Genomic DNA, 15606 nt, shown 5'->3' on the forward strand with positions numbered 1-15606 from the left:
CATTGCCTTACCATTGTATATATCCAGCTGATTTCTGTTTATAGTAACAGCAATATATTATATTAATAGCCATATATTTTCCTTATAAGCACATACCATTCTGTAAATTTCAGTTTATACTAATAGCCATCTGTATATTACATTCATAGTACATATATATTATCTGTATATTATGTTCATAGTACATATATATTCATCTGTATATTATATTCATAGTACATACACATCTGTAAATTAATGTTTATAATAATAGCCATATATTTTGTTACATCCTTCTGTAAATTTCAGTTATAATTATAGCCATCTGTATATTTTGTTCATAGTACACACACATCTGTAAATTACTTCTATATTACCACTTTATTTAACTCATTTAAATCTTGTAAAAACTGTATATCCTGCACTTGCTGCTATTGCACTCTGATTAGATCTAAACTGCATTTCGTTGCCTTGTACTTGTATATGTGTAATGACAATAAAGTTGAATCTAATCTAATCTAATCTAATCTAAAAAGAAGACATATAAAGACAAGGGTCTTTTCTTCTTTAGCAAGCGGTTTGCTCTCAAGAGAGAAAATCCTCTTAGAAATCTCCGCTCATTTGGCTACATTCCAAACACCTGTGCCATGTGGCTGGAGTCCCGTATCTGTCTAGGCAGCATTGCAGTTTGGTCATGCAGGTCTCATTCTGAGCGAAACTGAAACGAGAGACTTCATCTCCACTTCGACTTCGACTCTCTGACAGATTTCTCCTATATGGGTGCAGGTCAAGCAGGCATACCAGGCTAAGCTGCTAAAGGAACTCGTCCATGGGAAGGATCTTATAGATTGAACACTCTGTGTCAGAAAGCAGACAGCCCACCCCATTGGTTGCCACAGGGAGGAAATCTGACAGAGATAAAAGAAAAGGAAAAAACTTTTAAAAGATGCCCCTTGCAGCAGTGAGAAGCTATTTCTATCTCTACCAGGCGGGCCACATAAGCATCCAAACCCCTGAGGGCTACAGTTTCTAAGGATGTATCATCTTAGGGCCATCTCCACTGCTACCTACCCTGCCACCACCACTCTCACACTCTCACACCACTCTCACAAAAATCTTTCTTTATTTATTTTTCACTTCATGAACCGTTGTGAATTTTCATTATGCATTCAAATTCAAATTCATACTAGGGGTGGCCACAGGGGTGACCAGAGTTTATACAGGGATGTCTCTTAGGGCCATCTCCACTACTACCTACCCGCCACCACCACTCTCACAAAGTACATGTAGGCTGCTCTGGCATCAGTGTACCCCAGGGCATCCACAAACTCAATTATACAGACAACTGGCTCATCTCGGCTCAGTTGAGGGGCATAGCAACCAGGAATTGAGATGCTGTGCTTGTCCTCATGGCATGAGGCATTTAGGCCTCAGGCTCAACCCAGGGAAGTATATGCTTTTTCCCCTCACAGACAACCACCTTTCTGGGGATAGTTAAGCATTCAGCCTAAAGAAGGCATGTCTCTTTCCTGCTCTGAAAGATTCCATCCTTTCAGCCATAAAGGACATTTGACAAGGCCAATGTATTCTGCCACTGAGGTACATAGCAGCTGAAGCTATTCAGTTAGGTCTGCTACACATGAGACCATTTCAACTCTGGCTAAGGAGCAGGGGATTTTCACCCCGGCTGACACCCTTTTTAGGGAAAGACGCTGGTTCTCATTTTGGGTCCCAATCTTAGGGCGTCATTGCTGCAGGACTCTTCGATGGATGCCTTCCACTTTGATTAGGGAGTGGCCGTAGATAGTGGCATTTGGGAGAGATTACTCCAAAGATTAAAGCTGTATTTCTAGTGCTTAAACACTTTTTACCACACCTCCGGAACTACCTTTGGTGGTCCCCTACATCAATCATTAGGATGGTTTGTGTTCGCATCCTCTCTTCATGTTGGTGCACCAGTTCTTGCCCTAAGCAGAGACCAGATTTCTCTTGCTGAGTACGATTTACCATTCAGGGCACATGATCGGGAAAGAGGCTTCCTGTCATGGCTGGAATTCCCATTGAACCCTTCCAACCTCCATGAGTGGAAACTGTGAGAGGCGGTGAAACTGCCGACTTCTTCTCTTTCTGGATCAACCATCACCAATGCCACAGGGACTAGCTCCTTGTTTTAAGGAGAGTGGGGTGGTTGTGACATAAACTTTATGCCATGGACAATCAGGATCTCGTTTTGGATAACGACTCAGCGGATAATATGTAAAAGTGCTTCGGCTACACTAAACACTGAGATGTATGCAGAGGCAGTGCTTTCAGGTATGGCATTGCATGGTACACCAAAATTAATTAAAATTTATTTAGGCTGATCTAATGGCGGGGGCATGGTGGCTTAGTGGGTAGCACGTTCGCCTCACACCTCCAGGGTCGGGGTTCGATTCCCGCCTCCGCCTTGTGTGTGTGGAGTTTGCATGTTCTCCCCGTGCCTCGGGGGTTTCCTCCGGGTACTCCGGTTTCCTCCCCCAGTCCAAAGACATGCATGGTAGGTTGATTGGCATCTCTGGAAAATTGTCCGTAGTGTGTGAATGTGTGAGTGAATGAGAGTGTGTGTGTGCCCTGCGATGGGTTGGCACTCCGTCCAGGGTGTATCCTGCCTCGATGCCCGATGACGCCTGGGATAGGCACAGGCTCCCCGTGACCCGAGTAGTTCGGATAAAGCGGTAGAAAGTGAGTGAGTGAGTGAGTGAGGGATCTAATGGCCAGATGAAGTCCATAATAATTCTTTCAAGGGGACGTCAATTATTGGTAATAGGTACAACGGAAAAACAATGGGTTGGCTGGCACCAGATGACATTTGTAACATGCTATTTGCAAACATTGCTGTGAATGCCTGGCCAATAACATTGTACTGCAAACAGCCAGTCCTGTCCAGCATTGCTTGGTCTGGTGTATCTTAACAAGAATCTCAACATTTGTTAACAAGGCCTATCTTTCTTTAATCCCAGGTTTCAGCACCAGTGTTGTGGTTCAGAGCATTTAGGGCAGAGGAAATTGGAAGCGTTTTAAATATATTCGCACATGCACATTCACATTCACATATATAATTTGTGCTCTATAGAACGATGTCTTAATGTTCACATACTCTGTAGAACGATCTCTTAATACTTGTGTAAATGTGATCTGGTAAAATATTTTGGAAGAGCTTTTCATGCTTATTTCATTGTTGCTTATACTTTTGACTGGACAAAAAATATACCACAATATTTTTCTTTGTAGAATATGGGGACAATTACAGATAATGAAAATAAAATAGCCACACACAAAGTCACAAAGAGCTAAAACATTTTTGCCTTTTGGATGCTCTTTATTTCATTTCACTTAATTTACATACTTATAATCAAATATGTCAGTTTTCTGTCAGTTATTATTCAGCCATTTTTCAACAATGTTCCGAATGTCAAAATTCTGGAGAGCTTCAATGGTTCCATCTTGTTCAATAGGCAGTTCAATAGGAAGAGGCACATCTTGCGTTGACAGTGTCATCTGGGAGGTAAAGAACATTAAATAGGTTAATTATTTATTTGCAAATATTAAATCATGCAAAGAGTTATTAGCCACAATTCTTACCTTTGGAATCCTACAAACAATGTTTAGAGACTTTTGAGTGGGTAGGGCAACAATTACATTGATCTGTCTCTCACTGTTATCAGCTCTGTCAGCATTAATTCCAGCAAGGGGAGCAACATAAAAGATGAACTCCCTTGCCCTGTTGGAAGAAGAAGAATTTTAAAATATAATCAGCATTGTACTTTTTCATTTTTACATTTTAACACACAATAATACATTAGCTACATTGAGAATTTTTAATACCTCTTAACATAGGGAATATCAATAGCTGGGATTCTGTTCCAGTCCCATTCCAAACGAGCAGAAGGATGTGCCTCATGCAGACCAGTTTCAGCCTTGAAAGCTACAGAATATCCTTGGCACTGCTCCCCAATAGCTAACTTTGCCTAACAAGAGAATATTGGCTTAGTATAAGCAATACATCATTATATATATATATATATATATATATATTAAAAAGCATTCAAAAACCTTTTGGAAAGATGTTTGTGTTACAACTTACAGCAAATTTATGCTTGCTTGGAAGGATAGCATCGACACAGATCTTCCATTTGTCATTCTGAGAGATAGAGGCAAACACAACCTGTACTCTTGAAGTGGGTTTGTCCAAGTAAGCGGCAAGCTGGTATCCCAGCTTGTGGTCAGCTTTAACGGCACGGGCAATGATGGCAAATATGGGTGGAATTGCATCTCCAAGTATCATAGACTGAAATTATAAACATTAACCTTCATAAATATTTACAAAAATAGCACATTTAAAAAGTTAGGATGTTTAATTTTATCAATTTATATTTAATATTCAATGTAATTCATGCTACAAATGTTATTCTACCTTTCTCTGTATAGCCTCAATGCTAGATGAGCTGCTGGCCTTTGATGTTCCCTGTGATGTCAGGTAATAAAAAAGAAAATGTATTGATTGATTGATAGATAGATAGATAGATAGATAGATAGATAGATAGATAGATAGATAGATAGATAGATAGATAGATAGATAGATAAAAATTCTTCTGGAATTACCTGATCCTTATGAAATTTCTGGAACTGACGGTATGCATTTGTATTCTAAGAAAAAACAGTAAATAACTAATTTTACCAATGGAAAACATTGTGAATTGGAATGAATGACATATACAAGACAGGGGAAAAGAAAAAAAAAGGGAAAAATCGCTTGTTTATTTTAAAAGATATATTTAGACCTGAGCATGGGACAAACAAAATGTCTCAAAAGAAGGGGTTTTATTTCTTTCTTTTTTATCTTCTTCTTCTTCCTCCTCTTATTATTACCATTATTGTAAATGATGTAGACATTACACATGCTTATGATTTAGGTTCATGTTTTCTGAGTGTAGTGCATTATATAGCGAATTAAGTAACAGATCCCTTATTCAGTCATCTGGTAATGCTTTACCTTGCTCACACGAGCACTGGAAGAACTCATAGAGCTGCTCTTAGAACTCCTACTGCTGCTGGCACTCCTACTGCTGCTGGCACTCCTACTGCTGCTGGTGCTCCTACTGCTGCTGGAACTCTTACTGCTACTGGCGCTCCTACTGCTGCTGACAGAGGATGACGAGCTGGAGTTACGATTCCTCAGTCCAGCCTCCAGAATTTCCCTCAATTTCAACAGGACGGTACTTTCTTCCGGATTTTCAACATCAACAAGGCTGATTTCCTTCATAAGCTTCTCAGCTGCCTTAGGGCCAACTTGCAACTCAAGCTCCAGTCTTTCAAGGGATTGTCCATCACCTAAAGCATAAACAACAGCATTTCTTTCATGTCTTTAAACTAATCTGAATTCAAATACAATCAAATATTTTAACCTCTTTATTTACCTCTTGGCACTGAAATTTTAGCTGAGTGCCGTCCAATAATATAATACAGAGGATTTAACCCCATAAAGCCAGCATTCTGGGAGGCAAACTCAAGACATCCTTTAACGTGAATATAAGGAACAACACCACACAAGGACTTCTGAATTGAAGCAGGTATCAACCCTTCCGCAGCATCAGAAGACGCTGGAGGTGCCAGAGATACGACTCTCTCATTGGGGAGGTCCTCAATGTTTCTGGCCACAGCAACGGTCTCAAAGCTGAGGAAATAACATTGAATTGTTGTTGGTAGTGTCTTTGTTTGTTTGAGCAAAATTTTGCTTTCTTCTTTATGATAATTGCTAATTCTTTTTTCATACACAGGTGAAATTATCACATCATTTTCTTACCTTGCAGCAACAATATGATCAGGAACAGCGGCAGGCAGAACCTCCAGCTTTACATTGCCCTTTGGAAGGTCAGCTCTTATATCTACTTTTGCTGGTACAACAGTGCGTATCTTTCCTCTGGCCATAACAGCAGCCTGAATCAAGGCAGTGTTCACTCCAATTACAGCAAAAGTCTGGAGGGCAACGCTAAAAGCAAAATAAGGTTCATACAGTGTCATATAACATTCCCAGCTCTATAAAAATGAAAAAAATATGTCTTTAACTTGTTATTTTGAAAGTGTACCTTGGTCTAGCCTCAGCTTGCAACTGGAAATCAGTCTTCATCAACTGATCACGCGAGACAGTCTCTGGATGCTCAGGTAAAGGAGGGGTAATAGTTGCCTTAACTAAATGAAAGAAATTATTTTGTCAGACAGTTGACTAAATTTACATGCTTGACATTTGTAGTTTAAAAATCATTATAAAACCATACCATTGACAGCTGCAGTAGCAACAGCAGAAGTGTAAAAACCAAGCTCCATTGGCACACCAAGACAACTAGGCAGAATGCGACGCACTTCAGCTGCCAGCAGAGGCTTGGCATACTGGAAGGCAATACCTTTCTGCAATGCCTTAACAGCCTCTTTCAGCATTTCACGGCCTTGAGATCCGGTGGCAATCTGTAGATTGTGCATTACATTTGATTCGATTTTAATTGCAATTATTTATTTGAAGGGTATTGACACTATAACCTGTACATCAGTTCATATCTAATAAATAGAATAATTATTTGTATGAAATATTTTACACTCTTTACATTTCAATCTTATAGAAGAGTTTTCTGTTGCTTAAATAAAAGGAATTAATGGAAATACCTGTGCTACTTGTTCGATGAGGATTTTGTCAATGTTGGCAAAAGCTATTTCCTGTCCAAAAACTTTGAAATAGATGGAAGCCAGTGGTTGATTTTCTGGCATAGACCTCCAATCCATCAGCTTGGTGTAAAACCAGAAGAAAGGTGTACATGATACAATTGGTATAGCTCAAACAACACAGCAGAAACATTAAAATGATAGATTTTATAAGCAGCTTACAGCTTTAAGAGTGCGCTTTATTTTAGTTATGCGGTCAGCATTTTCATTCACAGCATGAGACTTCTGAAGAACTTCGTGTAGTCCTTCAGTTCTCACACCAACCTGGTTGACATAAATTAATGAATGGAAGTACCAGTGGTTGAAACAAGACAACATTCCAAATTCTTAATGAATTCAACATCCTTAAAGAGAGATATTTGTACCTCAAGTACATCAGCAGCAGCTCCAGCCAGGTAGGCTCGTGCTCTAGTCACAACAGCTCTGGGCAAGGTGGTGGCAGCATCATTGATCAAGTAAGCACTACCAGCAGCACCAACCAAGAATGGAGCTTGAAATAGAAAGTATAAACATTTGTAAATGCAAAATCATTTTCCCCTCAAACATACAAATGCAATAATATAAGATATTGAAACATACAGATATAGAGATCGAAATGGATAGCTCTGCTAAAATGATTGCTCAGTCTCTCCAGTTTGGGGCTCAACATCCTGATGGCAACATTCGCAGCGGCAGCCCTGCAGAACCAGTAAAACTTGGTTACAAGTGGCTTTGATTGGAATTACTACTTACTTTTAGATTTAAACCTTTATGAATGAACTATTCTAAAAAATAGACTTACACATGCATATAGTCAGGGGCCATGCTTCTGGTCAGAGACTTGATATGAGAATAAGCAAAACTGACCACATGCATGTTGGTCTCCTTCTCTAAAGCACCAGCAACAGTTGCCATAAGGGCTACAGATGGTTTGGTCTCAAACAGCACAATACATGCAACCATGCGCAGTTCAGGATGGAGTGCCTTGTCCATGAAAAGTTGCAGTGCCACTGGCTGAACCTACAACAAATAAAATGTTTAAGATGCTTGAACAGTCACCCATAACAACAGCTGTTTTAACACATCATCACATACTGACCATCTTTGGCTCATTCTTGGCAATGTTCCTAAGAGCCAAGACAGCATCAATCTGGACCTTCAGGGGAACGGAAGCAGCAGCACTTCCAAATCCAGGCAGGAGTTTCATGATGGTTTTAAGGCTGGCGGGGTGGCCGGCATTGCCTATAACTTTAAGAGCCAGTGTAATTTCACGAATCTCACCCTTGGAAATAGCTTCGGCAGCACGCTCATGAATAGGCTGATAATTAAAAACAATAAATAAAACACAACTTTACACTTGTAATTGAGCATATAAGCAATTCTTCCATAATCATATAAGTGAATTTATATTTTGAAATTGTTCATACAAATGTGCATGAATAAACAGAAGCTTTACCTTAAGAAGATCAGCAGGACATGTAGGAACTTCAGAACAGTATTTGGCAATCATGGAACCATAGCCGAGCATGATAACTTCACGCAGCACTGGAATATTCTTGACTTTGGGGTTAAAAGCCAGATTCTGTTTGATGAGGAAAATATTGAAATATTTTATAATATCTATACAAGGTTCTTTTGGATTCAAATAATTGAACTACATGATAAGATAAATACATGAAAGACGTCCACTCACAGCAGTGAGGTGAATAGCATCTGGATTAGCTGTGGCCATGTGCAAAGCAACCAGAAGGGTCTGAGTGAGTTCAGGGACAGCGAGCTCATCAGCTTGAAACTTCTCCTTGATGAATCTCAAGGCTACTGTTGTACCCACTACAGGAAGTGCATCCAAAATCCATCGCCTGCCGCAAAAAGGATTTTAAAAAATCAAATAGACTTTACTTTAAACATTTTTTTTACTTTTTTTTTTTTTAAACAGTTTTAATTCATGGCAACATTCATACATCCTCACCTGTGAACAGGTTTGGTCTTGTACTGAGCCCAGATTGCTTCAATATTCTCCAAAGTAGCTACACGCATGAGTTGGACAAGCTGGACAAACTTCAGAGGAGCATCCTCATGAGCCATAACCATGTTGTTTGTAACCAGATGCTGCAAGACCTCTACAATCTGTAAGAGAATAAAAGTTCTTGGGTTCTTGATAGTGGAAACTACAGTGAATGATTGTATTGAAAATAATCTGAAGGATTGTATTAAAAAAGTGAATGATTGTATTAAAAATAAACTAATAAACTAATACCTGGGCCTGTGCATTATTGATCTTTAGCAGTTGAATGGGGGTTTGAAGAATCTCAGTTGCAAATTCATACTGCAGGGATCCACGGTTCAAGTACTCACCCGCATGGGGAGCAACAGGGGCATTCTGCACTTCCAGTAAATTCAGCATTTGCCTGAAAAGAGAAATATCACAGAATTATTGAATTTTTCATGTAAAAAATATATATGAATTATACAATTCTATTCTATAAATATAAGAGTATAAATCATACTTGGCTCTCATTTGAGCTGCTCCAGTTTGTGTATTTAAGAGTGAGAACTCATGAACTTCTTCAACTGTAGCCTCAGAAACTAGAGCACCTGTATCAGTGGGCTTCATGATGTAGCTGAATGTTGCAGTCCCAGTCAGACTCTTCAGCCTCTGTGATGAGGAAATTACACTAACAAGTTGTTGAAATTGTTACTTTACCTTGAAGAGACAGATCATATATAGCTTTAGAAATTACCTGCTGGCATTCAACACAGGTTTCAGTGTAAGCTAAACCAATATCCTTTATGACTCTTTTGTGGCAGTTGGTCAGGTCTTTGGACTTTCTCACAGCAATCTGATGGGTCTTTTCATCCTCACTGATCATGTAGTGGGTCTTGCAGACTCCGTGAGTTCCAGCCTTTGAGAATGAAAAAGATTTAGCTAATATACCAAGTATTGGATTTAGCTAATACAAATTCTACTGGTAATAATTATCACTCAGGTTTACCTCATGCAGCTCATACACATTCTGTGTGTTCTTGAGGTTGAGCTGAAGAATGTTGAGGATACCTCTGTGCAGATTCAGAACAGTAGCAGAGACTCCAGCAGGGGCAAATATTTTACCTACCACACCATTAGCATACTCATATTTGATAGGAATTACAAGTTGAGCATTTAGTGCTGAGGTGAGCTTTGTTGCAGGAACAAAAGAATCCTGGGGCCAGACGCCAGTGTACTGAAAGAGCTGAGGATCTGAGAGCTGTGGGTAAAATAATTCTACATTTAGTTCACGATACAGGCTAACCATGCATGTCTTTCTTGTTGACAACATCTGTGTCATAAATTTACCTTCATGAGGAAGGTATTCTGTGCTACAGCACTGATGAGAACCTTGCTGCTGACTTTTACACCAGCCTTGGCCAGACCCTCCTGAGGCAGACCTCCCAATAACAAACCCTCATACTTGTACACAAAGGTCTTTCCTGCAGCAAACTCTGGAACTGATTTTATTGGAGAAAATTCATAATGTCATGATGTGTTACATTACTATTGTAATGTTTCTTTATTTTTTAAAGAAAACTTTACTTACCAAGGTTGATCTGATGACTCGCTAAACAAAAAAGAAAAATATTACACCATAGTTATATTATAAAAACTTTCATCCTAGTAAATGGTATTAATTCCTTTCTAGCAAATAAAATCACTATGACATCTAAAAGTTAAATTTAAAAGATGACTTACCCACAAGGGCCAGAGTCAAGGCAAGCACAACAGCTCTCATGGCTGGTGGTTTGTGATGACTGCACAAAGAGACTGGCTATTTATTGTAAATTATTTGCTGACAAAAGTCACTTCAAAATAGATCATTAACTCATCCCTAAATATTTTAATGTACATGTTTCTCAATCTGTTTGGTCAACCCAGCAATCATTTTGGGGCAGGTTGCTCCCGTATCATGTCATGTCAGAGCTAATGTACACGTTCCATGTTTTTTTTAAATAATAAATAAATAATAATAAAATAAATAAATGAATGAATGAATAAATAAATGTAATAAAATTGAAGTTGAGGTTTTTTTTCCAAAACTCATACAGGTTTTGGGTACTTAATTTCTAATTTTCCTATGTATATTGTCACAAAAACCAATTTGTTACATTTTTAGCAGAAAATTTAAAATTATCACTAAAATGATATTTCTGTAATAATTGCTGAACCATAACCCTAAACCTTAACCAACAATATTTCATAGTATAATAGGAAAAACAAATGCCATAACCTGGTGCAGTGTGACCTCAACCTCACTATGGACTTTGAATCTGTACCTTAAACTGATTTGCAAATGTCAATTGAAATCTCTTGTAATTATTTGTAGTATTAGATGTTAGTGAAAGATAAACTAACAGAGATGCCTATAATTTTACAGAATAAAGGAAGAAATAAAACCTTTTAATTTAGCAAAAATGTGTATTGTATGGCTTCATCTCAAATTTGACAGTAGAAACAGAAAAAATATAATTCCAGCTCATGTGCTTTGCATCACACTACCCTCAAATAGTACATTTACCATAATAACATGACAAATTGGTAAGTCAGCCCATGTATTATTTATTTGGTGATTAGGACATTATTTATTTGGTGATTTGCAGTGTACCTACATCAGTTATTAACATAAAATATTCAAATGTTACAGAATGTATAGATAGTGCCTATGGAAAGTCATCATACTCTGTGAAAATCTTTAACGTTTGTCACATGTAAGCTTGAAAATTATAATAAATGAAGTCTAACTTTTTTGTGCTGTATGTACTCATTACAACATCATCATTAAAGTGAAAATAACATTTTAAAACATTCTGGAGGATTAAAACCTGATTTGGCCCCTTAGAGCATACCATTGTAAATGTGACCAGGTGCAACCAATCAACTACCAGATCAAACAACAGGCTAATTGCCCTATCTGACATCAGTTGTAGTGGTCCCTATTCGAAGGCACGCAACGCTGCATTATTGCAGGCACTATGGGAACGCTCCTTCAGAGGCCTTTAGAAGCTCCTTGCGGAAGCGGTGACTGAAGCTTAGTGTGAAATCACGCCGAGCTGCTGGCTGAAGAGGTCATGTGATCAAATGAATCTTGTGCCAGTAAGACCATATAAGGGCATCTATGTCACATTACTCCATCTTCTATGTGTTCTAGATGTGCCCTGTAAATTTTGCGGCCAATTGTCTCATTGTCTGAGACTACAGCTAAAGAACACCAGTTTGCCTGCCGCAGCAATAGGAGCACAAGAGATGCAGTTTCCATGGCACTGCACTCTGTGCTCACACTCTTGGACAATAAGAACGTATGACACACTTGGACAATAAGAACTTATGCACGTATGCTGTTTGTTGACTTCAGTGCAGCATTTAACACCATCATTCCATCCATGTTAATAGCCAAATTAGTAGATCTGGGCATTAACTTGCGACTGGACTGGACTCCATCTGCTCCAACACAATCACACTCAACACTGGTGTACCACAAGGCTGTGTGCTGAGCCCCTTCCTCTACTCCCTCTTCACCTCCGACTGCAGGCCTGGATCTAAGTCCATCATCAAGTTTGCAGATGACACTACAGTGATCGGTCTCATCACCAACAATGATGAGACTGCCTACAGGGAGGAGATACAGCACCTAGCCACATGGTGCAATGACAATAACTTGCTCCTTAACACCTCCAAGACAAAGGAGCTTATTGTGGACTTCAGGAACGAGACAAGAGGCACACATGACAACATCCACATTAATGGGATGGCTGTTGAGAGCGTTTCCAGTTCCTGGGGATCCACATCTCGGTGGACCTGTCGTGGACTACCAACACCTCCAGCCTGGTCAAGAAAGCTAACCAGTGCCTCTTTTTCCTGAGGACACTAAAGAAAAATCAGCTGTCCTCGGATATCCTGATGAACTTCTACTGCTGTGCAATAGAAAGCATCCTGACCAGCTGTGTCACAGTCTGGTATGGGTATAGGGCATTACAGCGGGTGGTGAAAACCGCCCAGTGCATCACAGGGACTCCACTTCCAGCCATGGAGGACATCCAGAAGAAACGCTGTCTGTGTTGAGCTCGCAGCATTCTTAAGGACTCCTCTCATCCTGCCCATAGACTGTTTTCACTTCTGCCCTCCAGCAGGCGTGTCAGGTGCCTCCGGACAAGGACAAGCCGACTAAAGAACAGCTTTTTTCCTAGAGCTGTCTCTTTATTGAACTCTGCCCTTCCCTGATCATACGTCAATGTCCTTCATACATTGTTACATCTCCCCCCACACACTTCGTTATTGCGCTAATGGACTGTTTACAAAATGGACGTTATTGCACTAATGGACTATTACACAAACTATGCTCACTTGCACACTTGCTCTTTTTTTTTGCATTGCTGCTCACCATTGCCTTACCATTGTATATATCCAGCTGATTTCTGTTTATAGTAACAGCAATATATTATATTAATAGCCATATATTTTCCTTATAGCACATACCATTCTGTAAATTTCAGTTTATACTAATAGCCATCTGTATATTACATTCATAGTACATATATATTTATCTGTATATTATGTTCATAGTACATATATATTCATCTGTATATTATATTCATAGTACATACACATCTGTAAATTAATGTTTATAATAATAGCCATATATTTTGTTACATCCTTCTGTAAATTTCAGTTATAATTATAGCCATCTGTATATTTTGTTCATAGTACACACACATCTGTAAATTACTTCTATATTACCACTTTATTTAACTCATTTAAATCTTGTAAAAACTGTATATCCTGCACTTGCTGCTATTGCACTCTGATTAGATCTAAACTGCATTTCGTTGCCTTGTACTTGTATATGTGTAATGACAATAAAGTTGAATCTAATCTAATCTAATCTAATCTAAAAAGAAGACATATAAAGACAAGGGTCTTTTCTTCTTTAGCAAGCGGTTTGCTCTCAAGAGAGAAAATCCTCTTAGAAATCTCCGCTCATTTGGCTACATTCCAAACACCTGTGCCATGTGGCTGGAGTCCCGTATCTGTCTAGGCAGCATTGCAGTTTGGTCATGCAGGTCTCATTCTGAGCGAAACTGAAACGAGAGACTTCATCTCCACTTCGACTTCGACTCTCTGACAGATTTCTCCTATATGGGTGCAGGTCAAGCAGGCATACCAGGCTAAGCTGCTAAAGGAACTCGTCCATGGGAAGGATCTTATAGATTGAACACTCTGTGTCAGAAAGCAGACAGCCCACCCCATTGGTTGCCACAGGGAGGAAATCTGACAGAGATAAAAGAAAAGGAAAAAACTTTTAAAAGATGCCCCTTGCAGCAGTGAGAAGCTATTTCTATCTCTACCAGGCGGGCCACATAAGCATCCAAACCCCTGAGGGCTACAGTTTCTAAGGATGTATCATCTTAGGGCCATCTCCACTGCTACCTACCCTGCCACCACCACTCTCACACTCTCACACCACTCTCACAAAAATCTCTTTCTTTATTTATTTTTCACTTCATGAACCGTTGTGAATTTTCATTATGCATTCAAATTCAAATTCATACTAGGGGTGGCCACAGGGGTGACCAGAGTTTATACAGGGATGTCTCTTAGGGCCATCTCCACTACTACCTACCCGCCACCACCACTCTCACAAAGTACATGTAGGCTGCTCTGGCATCAGTGTACCCCAGGGCATCCACAAACTCAATTATACAGACAACTGGCTCATCTCGGCTCAGTTGAGGGGCATAGCAACCAGGAATTGAGATGCTGTGCTTGTCCTCATGGCATGAGGCATTTAGGCCTCAGGCTCAACCCAGGGAAGTATATGCTTTTTCCCCTCACAGACAACCACCTTTCTGGGGATAGTTAAGCATTCAGCCTAAAGAAGGCATGTCTCTTTCCTGCTCTGAAAGATTCCATCCTTTCAGCCATAAAGGACATTTGACAAGGCCAATGTATTTCTGCCACTGAGGTACATAGCAGCTGAAGCTATTCAGTTAGGTCTGCTACACATGAGACCATTTCAACTCTGGCTAAGGAGCAGGGGATTTTCACCCCGGCTGACACCCTTTTTAGGGAAAGACGCTGGTTCTCATTTTGGGTCCCAATCTTAGGGCGTCATTGCTGCAGGACTCTTTCGATGGATGCCTTCCACTTTGATTAGGGAGTGGCCGTAGATAGTGGCATTTGGGAGAGATTACTCCAAAGATTAAAGCTGTATTTCTAGTGCTTAAACACTTTTTACCACACCTCCGGAACTACCTTTGGTGGTCCCCTACATCAATCATTAGGATGGTTTGTGTTCGCATCCTCTCTTCATGTTGGTGCACCAGTTCTTGCCCTAAGCAGAGACCAGATTTCTCTTGCTGAGTACGATTTACCATTCAGGGCACATGATCGGGAAAGAGGCTTCCTGTCATGGCTGGAATTCCCATTGAACCCTTCCAACCTCCATGAGTGGAAACTGTGAGAGGCGGTGAAACTGCCGACTTCTTCTCTTTCTGGATCAACCATCACCAATGCCACAGGGACTAGCTCCTTGTTTTAAGGAGAGTGGGGTGGTTGTGACATAAACTTTATGCCATGGACAATCAGGATCTCGTTTTGGATAACGACTCAGCGGATAATATGTAAAAGTGCTTCGGCTACACTAAACACTGAGATGTATGCAGAGGCAGTGCTTTCAGGTATGGCATTGCATGGTACACCAAAATTAATTAAAATTTATTTAGGCTGATCTAATGGCGGGGGGCATGGTGGCTTAGTGGGTAGCACGTTCGCCTCACACCTCCAGGGTCGGGGTTCGATTCCCGCCTCCGCCTTGTGTGTGCAGAGTTGCATGTTCTCCCCGTGCCTCGGGGGTTTCCTCCGGGTAC

At 40.0% G+C, this 15606-nt stretch overlaps 1 protein-coding gene across 2 annotated transcripts; it reads right to left on the reverse strand.

The window, feature by feature from the left end:
- Positions 1–3316: 3316 nt before the first annotated feature.
- Positions 3317–10558, reverse strand: LOC125139646 (vitellogenin-like). 2 transcript variants are annotated; one of them, XM_047804310.1, is made up of 27 exons: positions 10439–10558; positions 10287–10307; positions 10046–10197; positions 9705–9956; positions 9453–9614; positions 9219–9367; positions 8969–9119; positions 8681–8838; positions 8405–8570; positions 8168–8293; positions 7811–8029; positions 7514–7731; positions 7312–7409; positions 7098–7222; positions 6895–6996; positions 6676–6795; positions 6294–6480; positions 6105–6207; positions 5822–6007; positions 5436–5692; positions 5012–5349; positions 4621–4665; positions 4433–4483; positions 4103–4306; positions 3844–3986; positions 3601–3739; positions 3317–3516 (listed from the first exon to the last, which is right to left on the reverse strand). In XM_047804310.1, the coding sequence occupies exons 1-27, from the start codon at positions 10476–10478 to the stop codon at positions 3391–3393; spliced, it is 4038 nt and encodes a 1345-aa protein (XP_047660266.1). In that variant the 5' UTR covers positions 10479–10558; the 3' UTR covers positions 3317–3390. The 2 variants fall into 2 exon arrangements, with proteins under 2 accessions (XP_047660266.1, XP_047660265.1); XM_047804309.1 differs by having other exon boundaries at positions 4433–4498.
- Between the last annotated feature and the right edge of the window lie 5048 nt (positions 10559–15606).

Source organism: Tachysurus fulvidraco, chromosome 19 (assembly GCF_022655615.1).
Source record: "Tachysurus fulvidraco isolate hzauxx_2018 chromosome 19, HZAU_PFXX_2.0, whole genome shotgun sequence".
Taxonomy (NCBI): domain Eukaryota; kingdom Metazoa; phylum Chordata; class Actinopteri; order Siluriformes; family Bagridae; genus Tachysurus; species Tachysurus fulvidraco.

Excerpts from the sequence above, each read along its gene's own strand:
- LOC125139646 (XM_047804309.1), bottom strand. The coding sequence starts at position 10,478 with ATGAGAGCTGTTGTGCTTGCCTTGACTCTGGCCCTTGTGG. Across the intron at positions 9,368-9,452 it reads CCTGTGTTGAATGCCAGCAG|AGGCTGAAGAGTCTGACTGG; the intron begins GTAATTTCTAAA and ends TCCTCATCACAG. Across the intron at positions 6,481-6,675 it reads TCATCGAACAAGTAGCACAG|ATTGCCACCGGATCTCAAGG; the intron begins GTATTTCCATTA and ends CACAATCTACAG.